The sequence below is a fragment of the Salminus brasiliensis genome, chromosome 25 (genome assembly GCF_030463535.1).
Source record: "Salminus brasiliensis chromosome 25, fSalBra1.hap2, whole genome shotgun sequence".
Taxonomy (NCBI): domain Eukaryota; kingdom Metazoa; phylum Chordata; class Actinopteri; order Characiformes; family Bryconidae; genus Salminus; species Salminus brasiliensis.
Genome location: NC_132902.1, coordinates 5,383,331 through 5,399,367, shown reverse-complemented (window position 1 = coordinate 5,399,367; position 16,037 = coordinate 5,383,331). Strand labels below are relative to the sequence as shown.

The following is a 16,037-nucleotide window of genomic DNA, read 5'->3' as shown; positions in this document are numbered from 1 at the left end:
TCATCATGTATGTTTCTCGCTGTAACTTGGAACAGTTTAGGTTGTACGTGAACAGAGGATTAAAAGCCAAAGTTTAACCATAACAGTGTGGAATATATTTAACTGCAGCTGTTTTTACAGTAATAATTCTCTTAATCTGGACGCAGAACTGCGCTGTCACATGAACAATGTGAATAAAAGCACTACAGAGCCAGAAGGCACCACAACAACACATCTGCAGCACCATCACTCTGGTGTGTAAGTGGAAAGCAGAGTTCTATTAGTGTGAGGCATGGGAGTCTCATAAAAACACGAGCTGAGTGCAAAAAGGAGAAGTCTTCAAGTATGAGACCCAGAGACATCTAATAAGGAGACTGTCTAATCAGGAGATTGTGTCTGTTTACAGATAAAGTCCCTTCCTACAACCAGTCAATCATCACTTGAATATCACTGCCTACCTGAGTATTGTTGCATGCATTCTTGACCACAATTTACCACAATCTTCTAAGAGCTACTTCCAGCGTGATGATGTACCATGTTGCATGTCTAAAGCCATCAACAGGTTTCATGAACATGACAATGAGTTCACTGTTCTTCAGTGGCCTTTCCAGTCATTGGACCAAAATTCAATAGAACACGTTTGGGATGAGGTAGAACAGGATTTGTGCAACATGTCATGAAGAACCGAAGCTGTTTGCAGAGCAATAAGATGCCATAGCCAGTATTACTATAGACTCCCAAATGAAGCGCTCAGTATTTACTGTACTCTGGAAAGGCAAAGTCTATTTACTCTTAACATAATTTAACTGCATCAACTGTCCTGACATGTTTTGCTGGGAGCTGTTTACTTCCATTAAGACTTTTTAAGAAGCTGATAATCGGAAATGCCTTTAATGTGTTGAATCATTCAAATTTGAAAGCTGGTGATCAGAAAATGCGAAACATTTTGATGACCCCCAAGACTAATGCACGAATTCTGCTCAAAAAATACAAAAATCCTGAAGAACAATGTCCGCTCGTTACATCATGACGTAGAGCTCAAGTACAGCTGGGTTATGCAGCAGGACAATGACCAAAAAGTACACAAGCAAGTCCACCTCTGAATGCCTCAGGAGAAAAAAATAGTGATTTTGGAATGGCTTCAGTAAGTATCAGCAAGTAATACGGTCGTCTGGAGAATGTGGTGCATGCTCCAACAGGGACAGATCTGCTTATGAACATTACTACATGCCATGTGGCTCATGTAAGCTCATATAATGGCAGATGGACTGATCTGTTTGGTTTTTTTTTTTAAACACACCATGATCAATGCCAGTGCATCTGACGACGGCAACAGACTTTATTCAGAATATCATAGCATTATACAACTGCAAACAGGTGACGAAAGGATTCTGGGGTGTATTAGTTCTGGGTGAATGCCAATAGCCTAGCAGGATGCGCATCAACATACTAATGCACGATGTGTGTGTGTGTGCGTATGTGTACATAGAATAGTGCAGTATTTCTGTTTGCTCACCTCCTTACTTTAACCATTTTCTATTTGCCCATCATCATCATCTGTGGTGTGTGTTAGCACTTAACTACTGCAGAAGCAGAAGGTTTGTGTGTGTAAGTGTAAGAAGAAACACGAACACACAAAGGAAGTTACTTGTGCTGAAGTCCTGATTGCAAGATAACAGCATGTAAAAGTGTGTATGCATGTGTGCACTCTGCATGTACCTAAATATAGTTCCTCAGAATGGTGCAATAACAAAAACTACTGTGGTCAGCAGAAAAGTAGGCAGGTTGGCTACAACTGCAGAAGGCCAGGTTGGGTCCCACTTCTGTCAGCCATGCACAGAAAGCTGAGGCACGGTCTCACCAAAACTGGACAGTTGAAGATTGCTGGAGAAACGCAGCCTGGTCTGATGACTCTTAGTTTATGCTGATGCATACGGATGGTAGGGTCAGACCCAACCTGCCTTGTATCAACAGTCAATGCTGGTGGCGGTGGTGTAAGGGTGTGGGGAATGTTTTCGTGGCACACTTTGGCCCCATAATACCAATCAATTATGAGTTAAATGCCACAATTTACTCAGAGAGGGTTAAGGGCCTTGCTCAAGGGCCCAACAGTGGCAACTTATCAAGCCCGGGTATCGAACCAGCAACCACAAAACTCAAAACCCTGTCATCAACAGCCTGGTGCTCTAACTGCTGAGCCATTACTGCCACAAAAGACTCCACATATGCACAGTACTTCTAGCAGCTTAGGTAACTCGCTGTCACCTTCAAATCTACACTCTTAATAGTAAAAGTTCCTTGAGGAACATTTAGAGGTTCTTCAATTTGAAACTGTGGAGGAACCTCTGAAGGTGCTATGAGGAACCTTCAAGAAAAGGTTTTTAGAGGTAAAGGGTTCCTTAATGGTTCCTCAAAGCACCCTAAGAGGTTCCTCCAAGTTCCTAAAGGATCTTAAACTTTTAACAATGTAGGTTTGGAGGTGACAACAGCATTGAGCAGCCACTCCCTTACAGATGTCCTAAAGTAAAACTGCATTACTCCACCTCCCCATGTAAAACTAATCCTGTTCAAATAAGTCTATAGAAGATAAATATTTATCCATAACATTTATCATCCATGGGAAAAAAATAATTGTTTAAATACGCCCTGTCTAGCAGGTTAGAAGATCTTAAAAGTAGCACATGATGGCTTTAAGGCATAAGGCTCTGGGACTCCGGTGAAGCACAGTGAGAGCCATTATCCACAAATGGAGAAAACATGGAACAGTGGTACACCTTCCCAGCAGTGGCCAGCCTATCATTATGTCACCAAGAGCACATTGATGACTCGTCAAGGAGCTTACAAAGGAACCCAGACAAGCATCTAAAAGAACTGCAGGCCTCACTTCCCTCAGTTAAGGTCAACACTGCAACATGCAAACCACTGCTGACCAAAAAGAACACTAAGGCTTGTTGTGCAATTGCCATAAAAACACATCTAGTTACCCCCAAGACCTTCGGGATAACACTTCCAAAAGTGTGTGTATCTGGCATGAAGATAACACCGCATTCCACCATAAGAACATCATACAAACAGTCATGCACAGGGGTGGTAGTGTGATGGTCTGGGGGTGCTTTGCTTCTGCAGGATGTGGACGACTTGACATAATTGATGGAACCATGAATTTTGCTCTCTGTCAGAAAATCCTAAAGAAGAATGTCCACTAGTCAAGTTTAGGTGATTACGCACAGTTGGGTTATGCATCATGACAATGATCCGAAGCACCTCATGGACCAGGCTTGGTCACTCACTCTCTCGCATATAGCAGGCTTAAGATTCTGCACAAAGGGGCCCAATCAGTACTCATCAATATCAGGCGGTGGAGAAGAGGAGCAGAGATTTGTTCAGTGGTGTCAGCTGACAGAGGACTGTCAGAACACTTGAGCTGATGATATTAGGGTGAGTTTTTTTTTTCATGACTGGATCTTACATTTAGCTTTGCAGATCGTTTTTGTGGCAGGACTACATTATTATTATTATTATTATTATTAAATAATAATAATTTCATCATGTATATAATAAAGTACTGCAGTTCTAACTGTTAGAAGTTAACAGTTCTACAGTTCTAACGGTTGCTTTTTTACTCTAACTACACACATTAACCCCTTTAACAGCCTATGGACCACTGGTAGACCGAAACAGTTATTACACACTTATATTACCAGAGAATAGCCCCACTAGTTTGCATAAAACTCCCTTTAGTTACTGAATAATACTGTGTGTGTAATAAGCTGGAAATAAGCAATAAGTTCGATCTTTACCGTCTCTAACCGCTGGTTAACAACCTCTCCTCTCCTATAATTTAATAATTAGCCGACAGCAGGTTTATTTTAAATTACGCGGATGCAAAAACAGCTCTGTGTTGTCCTGCTTGCTTCACCAAAGTTCCATAGTGCAGTTGTGCTGCCTTGTCAAAACATGCTACAAAGGTGTTTATTTATAAGTACAGCTGCCTAAATTAAAAGGAACTTGATTGGATATTCTGACCATATCAGTAAATATTCCCATCAGAAGTAAGGGTAGGACATTTGGTTAGCCTAAATGACTATACTAGGGTAAAGATAAGGTGATTGAGGTGATACTTGTATTACAAATTGCAAGCCTGTACATATCAAAGAGTTTAACACAGGTGTTCTGAGCCCGGAGTGACACTGATAAATCTGCTATAGTCTGTGGAGCATCAAAATGATCAAAATGAAGCTGCTATTTTAAGTTAGAAATGCTACATAAAGCTGCTTTAAGTAACTACCAACCATAAGTAGGACAGGTTACAAGCAGAAAACATTTTTTTCTGGTTTAGGCAGCTCCTCTGTAGTGTGACCACATTTCCCACCAGGCTGAAAAGGCAGACTGAAGATAAGAGGAAGTCAGAGGCAGACTATTACTGGTGGCCCAGGACAGTAGTGAGGCACATCTAGTGGTGTCAGGGAGTCCAAGAAAGCATAACTGGCCTCATGCTCTCTCAATGGGTAGGTTGGCCGCATTACTTAGCTCATCCAGAGGCTTTCAGCTGTGCAATGACATTACATTCACGGTGGAGAAAGCATGTGCTTTTTTGAGTTGGTAGGATTGCATGACAGAGAGAGCCCTTGCCAAGTGGATGAGAATCGGTGGAGATCATTTTTGCCCTTGAATTGGGGAGAAAACTGGCAAAAATCCAACAAAGAAATCCAACAAAATTGCAACAATCCTTGCAATCTTAATAAAAGTGTGGCAAGACCAAAATGTGCACGTTACGCTGAGATAACGCACTAATCAAACAGTCACCAGCAAAGATGGGAGAGATGTCAGTGGTGCAAATCAACACTAATAAGTGTTGCACGAGCCATTTGAAAAGTTTTCTAGAAAAGTGCCTTTCCTAAGGAAAAGGCTCAGCAGTGTTGCTGTGATATAGGTATTGGTTGCTAAGGTATTGCTAAGTGGTTGTTAATGTGTTGCTATAGTATAGGTGTTGTTATGGAATAGCTGTAGGTTGACAAGATGTTGCTAGATGGTTGCTAAGGTGTTCCTATGGTATACATGTTGGTTGCTAAGGTATTGCTAAGTGGTTGTTAATGTGTTGCTATAGTATAGGTGTTGTTTGTTAAGGTGTTGTTGGTGGCTAGGAGGGCACTATGCTAATGGGTTGGTTGCTAAGGTGCAGCTAAGTGACTGCTAGGTGGTTGTTAAGGTGTTGCTTATGGTGTTCACAAAGGTATTTCTGATGCATAATGCTTTTATATAAATGTTGGAGTTTAAAAGCATTTGCCAAAAAAAATTTACCTATAGAGAAGTCAGAATTTTGGGGGTTAAAAGTTGTTGCTGGATGGTTGCCAAGATGTTGCTATGGTATAGCTGGTTGGTTGACAAGATGTTGCTAGATGGTTGCTAAGGTGTTGCTAGATGGTTGCTATGGTATAGCTGTTGGATGACAAGATGTTGCTAGATGGCTGTTAGGGTGTTGCTAGATGGTTGCTAAGGTGTTGGTTGCTAAGATGTTGCTAAGTGGATGTTAATGTGTTGCTATAGTAAAGCTGTTGCTTGCTTAGGTGTTGTTGGGGGCTGATAACATGCTGATAACTATGCTAATGGGTTGGTTGCTAAGGTGTTGCTAAGGTGTTGCTATGTCGGTTGCATAATGTTTTTGTATAAATGTTGGAGTTTAAAAACATTTGGCAAACGAATACTATTGCATCCATCCAAGAGCTGTATATAAGCACGCTGTTCCAGGTAAGGGCTGACGTATCAGAGCTGGAACGATGCCGATGTCTCAGAAACTGTAGGGGGAGTAGTGGCTGTTACCCTCTAAACAGGTGTGATTTGAGCCTGAGTTAGCTGGTCGTCCCTGGCTACGCGGCGCTGTCCCTGGACCACTGGTTCTCTGGTAATTTGGATGGATCGCTATCGAGTCCAACTGCCTTTACCCTGAGCAGATAATCGCTTGTTTCATTCCCGGTTTGGCAGTTTCCCTACAAACGCAGGCGTGATGCACAGTGCTTTGCCACTCAGTCTGACTGAAGTGAGTGTGTTCCAGCGGGAACGGGACAAAACGAGTCAACGGCCCGTTGAGCAGTTTCCTTTCCGAGCAGAACGGGACCGCAGAAGAGAGCCGTGCTGTCTAATTCATGCTCGGCAGTGCTGCGGCCTCATCCGCTGACACTGCACAGTAAATCAGTGTTCTACTTACGAAGGCCTTTACATTAGGCCCCGGTCCTCTCTCAGAAACTGCTAAAGCAAGCTCCTTACAAGCTCCACACCTGCTGTTCGGTGATCTTCTAGGTCTAGCACACCTGATTGAACTCCTGGAGGGCTTGTTAATGAGCTAATGAGTTAAAGCAGGTTTGTTATGCCAGAGAAAACACCACACTGTGCTGGACTCCAGCCCCCAAGGACCACAGTTTGAGATCCTTCTGCTAAAGAATTCCTGACAGCTGTTTTCCAAATTGGTCTCTCGGTTTGCTCACTCATTAATCAAGCCCCCACGCGTGCCTACAGAAGTAGGCTCATCATCTGAAAGCTTAGGTCAGCAAACAATTCAATTAAATGTACAGTTTTCCCTTGAACCCAAATCTATTTGACGACTGATTTTAGATATTCTTCATATCTCCTGTAAAAAAACATACCACTGCACAAATCCAGCAAGTACAGATGAGACACACAACTCCACCAGTTACTGCAAGAGGCAAAAGAGGGGTCTCTTGACTTGTCTTCATAGCCTCGTTACTCCGGATGTGAGTCACGTAAGATCCTGTGGTACGATGCAAAGGGTAGATTCTACAGATTACGCGTTAGCCGTAGTGGAGTGAAGGCGCCCTGAGAGGAGACTGAAGCCATAAACCCTCTGTGTGTGTTGTTCTGCGTTCTTTGTGTTCATAGTTGGTCGGGCTGCGTGGGCATGTTAGTCCCACCCTGTGGAAGATGGCAGAGCACAGTACAAAAGGTTCAGATGACAGTTACTGTCCAAATATTTGACATTACTGCGTGTGTATGTGGGCCGCTGAGAGAACTAGAAGGAGGAAAACGAAAACGTATTCGCCCGGCATGACTGCTGCACTGTCATAGTCTCATTCAAATAAATGGAGACCACCCAACAAATAGCACAGTGTACCAGCCAAAGACTGAGGACTGAGCATACCTACGCATTAGTGGCCCACTGTCTCCTCGGTCTGTAGCTATCAGCCAATTATGCAAAAGCTGCTGCCCCAATGACAAAGCATACTGACAACAACTGGGAGAAGTGAGCTGTAAAGCAAAGCAAAGAAGATACTTAAACACCTAGACTACTCCTCGTACCAGGGCACACACAATATTTAGAGGGGTACAGCTGTGTCCCTCTGCCTGCCTAACATTATTCATTTCTTTGAAATAATTACAAATGTCCATAAACTGACTTTGACTGAAATAACTGGAAAGACGCGGGGGCATTGTGGGAAACGTAGTGCCTGTAGTGAATTTGCATGGCATGTCCTGTAGTAAAATGTTTACCACCGTGATTTTAGTAGGGTACAGCAACATTTTACTGGAGCACGTGTTCCAGTAAATTGGGTGTAATGATGCCCCTGTCCTTAAATATTGGAGCGAGGAAGCGCAGGTTAAAGTGCAAAAGTATGGAGCTGAGAGTTTAGAGCCTGTGGCCCCTCCCTATGCAAAACTAATCTTGTCCAATTAGGACTTAAGCTATTAATTAATCATCAGTAAAGATTCCGGCACCTTTTACCTTCTGTAATACAAGCCTTAAAATAACCTCAGGTTATATTTACCCTGTCCAAATTGACATGTGGGCAAATGTTATGTCATTTCCTGTGAAAACATAAAGGTTTTCGTGGCTTTGTTCAAGTATGGAGGCGCTCGAGGAGGTATTTAGTTTCGGTATGCATGGCCCAGATACCTCGGCCGTTCAAGCCTGCGATGTTGTACAACATACAGTACTCAAATCCAAAGGACTTCATTAGCAGGGTGATGGTTTTATGTAGTGTAGCCACTGTCAAATGGTCATTGTGCTGCTTTTCCTTTCAAAAGTAGCTAACGTTAACCTTATATCCATGCAATGTTCTGGATTAGCCACGCTAATAACAGACACCCATGCAGGGCAGCAGAAATGGGTTAATGTGGTCTTGTTAAGACTGTAAAATGCCCTACAGTGCACTTTCTGCTTTACCTTAGTAGTATCAGACGTAGTGTTCTCATGATGATGACATTTGTAATATATTTGTAATATCTTGCTTTAATGGGAGGGCAATTTATTGCAAATCAAAGCTGCTAGGCTAAGCAGGCAACGTAGGCTAAGTTTCTTTGTTGTTAGGATAGTGTTATTGCAGTTCTTTGGTAAAATAGGAGTCCTGCACCCATTAAATATCTCTGGGCTTCAGGGATTTATAGCTTCCGAACTGTTCACGGGTTAACGCACTTATGCTGTAAATGCTCCAACTTTTAGCGGCCGGGTGCTGTGGATCGATGCTGTTAAAATATCACAGTGTATCCAAATTAGAGTCCCTGTCATCCTTGCTGAGATTGTCCCGTAATGGTATTCTCTCACTTTGCTTCTGCTTCTCCGGCTGTATTGCTTTCGAGGCTCTCACATATTACAAAAGTAAGCTTGTTTTTACTACTTTCACTGCAGCAGGACCCCCAACACGGCACAGCAGTGATATTTCACACAGACAACACACGTGACTGTCAAAGACCAATACCCTACATGCGTGTTGAACATGTAGCCTGTTCATTTTTTCAACCTAAAATATCATTATTTGGACAATTGGCTTAGAAGTGGCTTGGTTATCATCCTCTAATATTTTATCAGTGGTCACAGGACGTAAATTGAGTAGCCACGACACTGAGATTTCTAATCCTGTGTGAATCAGTCATACATTTTACAGACGTCCTGCAGTAAAAATACATTAGTCCAGTACTCCCCTTGTAAAACTAATCCCACCTGAATAGGGCTTTAGTCAGCTAGCTAGGTAGTTCAGTCAGCCTACCTGTGAACTAAGGTTGTGGAGGGCTGGCAAGCAGTTCCTTCAATTCTCAACAAAGCTGCAGATCTGTAATGTGTTCATATCAACAGTGGTTACTGCTGTTCCAAATGTTTACTGCTTAGCGCGCTACATGCTGTGCAGGTTGGGGTCCAGGGGGGCTGTAAAATGCATGTTTTTGGTGGAGGTCCAGGGGGGCTATATGCATTTGAGGTTTTTGCTGCTTTTTTTTTTTTGTTACACTAAACCATGACGTTTAAACTGTGGTGTGAACCGAGCTTCGTCTTCTGTGTACCATTACACCGCTAAGTCAGATTAGAAAAGAAATAATACAAAATTGACAACCATCACTTGCTCAACGGTGTTGCTATGTGACAACATTTTCATAGCCTGGCAACGCAACTCTCCGAGCCCCAACCCGACTCAACGAGCTTACAGACAGAGAAGTGAGAGATGAGTCACAAGGGCTCCCATCGGGACACGGCTCAAGGTAACAACAATCTTTCTCTGTCTCAGAAAAAAACACACTCCACGAAGCGCTCACGGGAGTCCACCAGACTCGGTCACACCCCTTAACCCCTTAAAACACAACATGCAAGGCAACCTGTTTCACCAAAAAAAATCTCAAACATCGAGACCCTAAGGGCTCGTTCTTTTGCACACTGTTAACTGCAAGGTTTTGGTAAATAATGTCACGCTTCAGCTGGGTGATGTGTCATTAGGGGTTAGGAGACTGGAGTGAACGGGTGTTTCAAGGAGAAGCTTGGCAGAGCAGAATTTCTCCCCAGCCGTTTGTAAAAAAAGGCAGCAGGGAAACGGAAAGCAAGGAGAAAAAAGATGCTGAAAATAGAACAGGGCAGCCCTTCGGGAAAATGTAAAGAAGATTATTCCACATATCAAGGTTGGGTCATTTTTACCTCAGTCAAAGGTTACCCGAAATCAGTTTTACTGTGCCTGGATTAGAGGAGAATTCAAAAAGACACATCTGCACTACAGGCAAGGTACCAGCAAATTGATTTTCAGGCCTTACTGTCAAAAGTTTATTGCATAAGCTATGGTTGTGAAACCTACAAAGGCATTTGTGCTGGAGAAGAAAAATGGTTCTCTTTAGGAAAAAAAAGCTCTTTTCTTTGGCTTGAAGGCCAGCGCATTTAGTTCTCATAGCTACCCTCCTAAAGCTGATCTTTTAAATAATTTCTTGTGGGCCAGTGGAATAAGGTGCTGTCACTATGACCAGAGGATCGCTGGTTCGAATCCAGGTGATGCTGCTAGCCATCAGCCATCGGCCTTGCACTCTCCAGAGTGGGTAGATGGCACTTTCTCCCTACATCGCTTCAGTACAATGCTAGTCGGCACAGACGTCTGCTGGCCTATGCATCAGAGCCGATGCTACCACCACTATGCTTAACAGTATTGTTGGCACAGTGTTCTTAAGGTCCTTGGAGGTTCTTGAGCATCCAAATCAATTTCGTCTCAGGGTGGAGACAGTTTTGGCCTTCTTCCAGGTCTTGGCAGAGTGGCTTCACCTCCCTTGATACATGTAATTGTTTGAACTGGTGATCTTGGATTCTGCCATTGTTTAGAAATGAGAGACATTCTTCATCATTGACAAATCACTGAAAGTCTCATATTTCCATACATATTCATGTTCATGCTCATGTTCATTCAACTTCAGCTGGTCTATAACCCTCCTTACTCAGCTTACTTCACCAGGCCCATATTTTTAAGAGTTTGCTACAATTTCCTGTCATTTAATATCAAATGCAGTGCAGTTCTTTAGTTTCTGAACAACAGACAGCAGAAGCAACTGGAGCTGATAACATATGCTCATATAGCTAAGCAAGTGACAGTTACAAGGCACCGGAACCTGTGAATTTCACATATTTTCCCATGTTGTGTATTAATAGAAGGCAGGGGCCAGGGAGTTTGGGTACCATACATATACATTTTTTGTATATGTAAATGCACTGGATGCATTTCCATGATCATTTTTCCATTATATGAGCCTAATAATGGAAATTATGGCTGAGGTAGACCATCAGTTTGGGCTGATTGTTCTTCTTGGTTCTGGCACGATACAACCTTTTTCATTCTGCTGAGCTTATAAAATGAGCTCTTATGAAAGGAAGCACTTCACATAAGATGAGAATCTAAAAGTTGCTTATCATGCTCACACTACTCGCACGCTCTGCTACCCCACCGGAAGAATGACACAGCTGACAACATGACATCCCACAGTGTCAGTCTGTGCTGTTTAGGACTAGACCTAACACAGCTTTTTCGGCACATATCCCACAGTCATCAATACCAGCATGCCATCCATAGTTCTCTTTAGTTCTCTATAAATCTCAATAAATAACCCTAAAGACGTCCCGCATGATGTTCACTCACGTCTCTGTGTTGATGGTGAATAGAAGGGAGTCAGTTCAGGTTAAAAAAAGGCATGTTTGTGAGGTGAACATTTGGAACATTTGCTGGCAGCTCTATCTGAAACATGGACCTCTGAAGCCAATACTAGATCATTCTCTAAGCTTGCAACAAGCATGAGCATAGGTTTTACTTTATGTGTTGAAGTTCTAAAGATGCAAACAGTCTTTAGTGTAGTGGGTAACAACATCACCTTTCCCACCTTTTGCTCGACCAGGCAAGACTCCAAACACATGATTATCCTGCCTTTGTAACATTATTCTAATATACGTCAATGCCATAAAATGCCATGAATATAAATGTTATAAATGAATACTGACACATTATGATTCTATGCAATAACAATTAACCAAAAATTACTAACACAAAATGACATGCATGTAATTTGCAGGTTCAAGAAGTGATAAAGCTTTTTCGTAAGGTCCTGGAGGCAATAGGTATAGTAACTACATAGTAACAAGTAGCTTTCTGGATGTTAGTTCACAAAATGATCTCATAATGTACATCAGCATTGATGCAAACTATAGCAATCATTGCATTCATACTTTTTAATGCACTTTTTTTTTATTGTGGCACAACTACTGCATTATACTATGTGTATATTTAGCATTGCAAAGTAGTGCACCTGTGAGTTTATTTACTAATAAATAGAATAAATACAATTACCATCCAACACCTGGCTTGGCAAATCAATGTTTGCTAATACCTGCTGTAAAATTAGGTAGACTAGCTCATAAGACATTAACTACTTTGTTCAAAATGATCAATTCTTGTTATTCTTTACTGTATTTATATATACCTGTATTGCCTGCATCTGTTCTAATGTGAAAAGAAATGGTTCTATATATACATAAAAACCCAAAACACAGTATCTGATAAATGCCACAGCACGCTCAGTTTTCTACCTAAAACAATAGAGCTGTTACTGTCTAAAACACTGCAGGGAAAATGACAGCTCATCTTTCATGGTCACCCACAGCAAATCAGTTTCAGCCAGAAGGGCGGGCTGCTGTTTCGCAAGTGTGAGGATGACGAGCGAGTGGTGGCAAAGAGTGATGGAGAGGTTACTTACTGAATGCAGCTACGGCGAGGATCAGCGTCACCACGATGGACACCCACGACACCCACAAGGCCTTCTTCCGGTAATTCTGCGCCTCATGGGGTTTCAGACGCAGGCTGCTCTCTAGAAGGTCTGTCGATCAAACCAAATCAATGTATCACTCATTCAAACAGGACAGCACAAGGATCAAGCATCAGCTCAAGGGTCTGTGGTGGATTCTGGAACAATTGAGTCCCCCTTTAAAAAGTCACATACAGACCTACAGGTATAGCGAGCTAATGTTGGCTTTTTACTTAAATTGTTTGTTCTACCTTAAATGGGGCAGCAATTATTAAAATTGCTGCGTTTTGCATATTTTACACTATCTAATGAATTGTATTAATGAGGGGTGTATGAAGATGTCATAATTGAAGAAATTCCCTCTTTTCTGGACCATTTTTGAAACACCAAAATTCCACATTTTTTGATAATTACACATACATTTGGAGTTTATTGATGTTTATAGACCATCTAAAAAGCTCTTGGTCACCCATGTAGATCTGATCACACCTAAGAGAAAGAGTCAAAATCTTTTCAAACTCTCAGTGCTGTTGTTCGTCCCCAATTTGATGGTGCACTATAGGTTCAGTGCATACTTCTCTGGGATCTCTGTGGAGATCTGAAAAGTTCTGGACCACAAACAGCACTCCAGCTCATCCCAAAATTATTGAATGGTCCAGATAACACACATGCTTGGGAGGGCTTCGTACCCCTCTAGCTGACGCTTGGCACTGGGTATGCTGACCTTAGGATCTACTGGCAGTGCTTCTCCCTGATGAGATTACACAAGCTGTGTGTGCATCAGCAATGGGTGCACCTCAGTGTAGATGAATTTATTTATATTAGACGGTGTCTGGAAACTTTTGGACATATCTTAAAACACACTGGGTGAAAATGTTGAGGCAATAGGTGCTACACAGTGAAGCATTAAAAATGCAAAGACTAGGTTTGTTTCCAGCCCCTTCACGTGATGCAGGTTCTCTCTATTAGATGCAAATACAGCAAAACAAGCAGCGATCAGTTCACATGTTTCAGTGCAGCACATCGCCCCAGAGTTGCTTTCACCTCATACCTTTATCCTCCACCTCGCTTATCTTCATCTCCTGCTCCATGCTGAAACTCTCCGGGGCACTCCCCCTGTCCGGCTGTCCGTTCTGAGTGGCCGGGTCCTCCACGGCTGGGTCCGGGGTGCCGGTGGCGTCCGGAGCCGAGCTCGAGTCCGTCATTGTCGGTGGGGATTCAAGCGACCTGCATGCGAAGAATTTAGACACGCAAGAGAGGGGGAACGACTGGGGGGCAGCAGGGTGGGAGAGACCGAGGGAGCGAGCAGCCCTGCCTGGGCGAACTGTGTGGAACTGTAAGCGACAGGGAAGTTTGATTCACTTTTAACGAATCGATTCTTTCCAGCTGCCTGTTCTGACGAGTCGCACGTCCCGTTCAACGATTCACTGATTCACACAATCCAGCTCCCGCGTACGCGATTCCGATTCAATTCAGATGCAGATGAGCTATGAGAGAGTCTGATATTTAGATAGCTACAGTGCTCAGACATGCCAACTGTACCCTACAAAGGCTACAACTTTTTCTTCATGTCCCTATAATTATTAGTCAAATCAGGTTTCTTTCAAGCACATCCATATACAACACTTGATTCGATGAATCAGTTCTAGCTAGCGCTACAATAAGGTAATTTATGGTGGTATTATGTGACAGTTAGCGTTTAGCAGCATTCAAGCCTTGCCTGAGAGACTCGCAGTAGGTCTCAGGCCACACTTGCAGTTCCTCACGCATTTTAACTAGTCCTCTTTACCCTCCAAACGACCTCTCGGCGAATTTGACTTCTCATAAAGTTTCCTACAGCTTTTACCGAGGGAATGAAAGCACACTAGCTGCCTTGCTAGCTAGTTAGTGAGCCTACGTAGCCTAGTTAGTGAGCCTACGTAGCCTAGTTAGTGAGCCTACGTAGCCTAGTTAGTGAGCCTACGTAGCCTAGTTAGTGAGCCTACGTGTGCTACAGCTATCACTAGCCCAATTACTTCATGAGTCCCTTAGGATCCTGAGAAACCAGCACAAACGTTACGGTAGACCTTTATATAACTTACAATTATTTTATTAATTAGTATTAATGTTTTTAAAGGACGTAAACGTGTAAAGGTCTTATTTCAAGTCATTTTGGAGCATTTCTAGTAGCTAATTCGGTCATATGGAATTGTTTGATAAATTGTCAAGAACAAGTAGCTAGCTACCAGATTCAAATTATGGCAATGGAATTAACCCCTTACTGTATTACACTAGTAATATTAAAATATATGGTCTGAACAAGTCACCCTCTGCTCCGGAGTCTGACTGCAAGAAAGCCTGATAGCTCTGCTGCTGTAACGCTCCAGCAAAGACCGACTCAGTTGGATTTGTGAATCGGTTCGAAAGAACGATTCGCTCAGTGGAAACCGCGCGCGCGGCGTTCTGAGAGGAACACACACGCGCGCGCGCGTGCATGAACGCACACGCACATAGGCGCTAACGGCGGCTGAAGAACCCAGCGAGGAGACTCTAATGAAAAAGAAGAAACACGTGTTGCCCAAAAATGTGTTGATTCGACCCTTTAGCCCGCGCCGCGTTACTGTCGCCTTGGAGGCCGCCTGAGGACTGCTGAGAGGCGGCTGGGTTGGTTAGGCTAACCGGGTCTCTACCCCTCCCTCACACAGCTAGCAGCCTCGGTGATCCTTCAGGCAGACTGCTGAAGAGGAGCCTGATCAGCTGATCTGTAGGCTGTGGCCCTGCATGCTGGAATCACAAGTTTAGAATTAACTTCCATAGTTTCAAATGAAGCCAAATGGGCTCTTCCTCAGTGATGACTGTAGCTCAAGCTCTCTGCACTACTCATGGATGTAGCCTGTTCCTGTAGGCCTAATAAACACTGTGTGCTGTGAGCCTTTGTCTGAAAATCAGTAAAACACACACTTCAGTGCCGCTTGCCCTTAATGAACGCTGTGGACTCCAGCTGAACTCGAGCTTTGCTTTAGAGAATCCTCTTAGGTGTGTGTGTGTGTGTGTGAAAGAGGTGCAGTGGGTGTATGAACTGATATGAATGGTGAGGATGCCCACTGAAGCTGATGATGTGCCTGAGGTGTGAGATCTGAATGGATGGTGAGGTCTGGCTTTAGGGGAAGCTGTCTGAAGTGCATTAGATTAGAGGATGTTGTGTTTGCTCCCATCTTGTGTCTTAAACCTAAAACTGCAGTCTGAAGGACTTTCTGATGGCAGCCCATTCATGCATGTGTGTGTGTCTTCCCCCTGAAATCTCAACATATTATCTTCATATGATTACTTACTTTTACAAAATGAGGACGATCATATTTCAAGATTCAAAAAAGTCATTATTATTTTAGGATGTTAAAGTATTATTGTGAGATATTAAGCATACAGTATTTACTATGTACTGCACCAGTACACTGAACCAGTATGTACTGTGTACTGCCTGCTGAACCAGTGTTTACTGTGTACTGCACACTGAACCAGTGTTTACTGTGTACTGCACACTG

The 16,037-nt window shown here is 43.0% G+C and overlaps 1 protein-coding gene across 1 annotated transcript in view; it reads right to left on the bottom strand.

Moving 5' to 3' along the window:
* tmem163b (transmembrane protein 163b) overlaps positions 1-13,877 on the bottom strand; it is a 71,962-nt gene extending 58,085 nt beyond the window's left edge. Inside the window, exons 1-2 of the mRNA XM_072671117.1 lie at positions 13,568-13,877; positions 12,469-12,588 (exon numbers count right to left, since the gene is read on the bottom strand). Of these exons, the coding sequence (XP_072527218.1) occupies positions 12,469-12,588; positions 13,568-13,721 (274 nt within the window). The 5' untranslated portion in view covers positions 13,722-13,877. The remainder of the gene's footprint in view (positions 1-12,468; positions 12,589-13,567) is intronic.
* Positions 13,878-16,037: the final 2,160 nt, after the last annotated feature.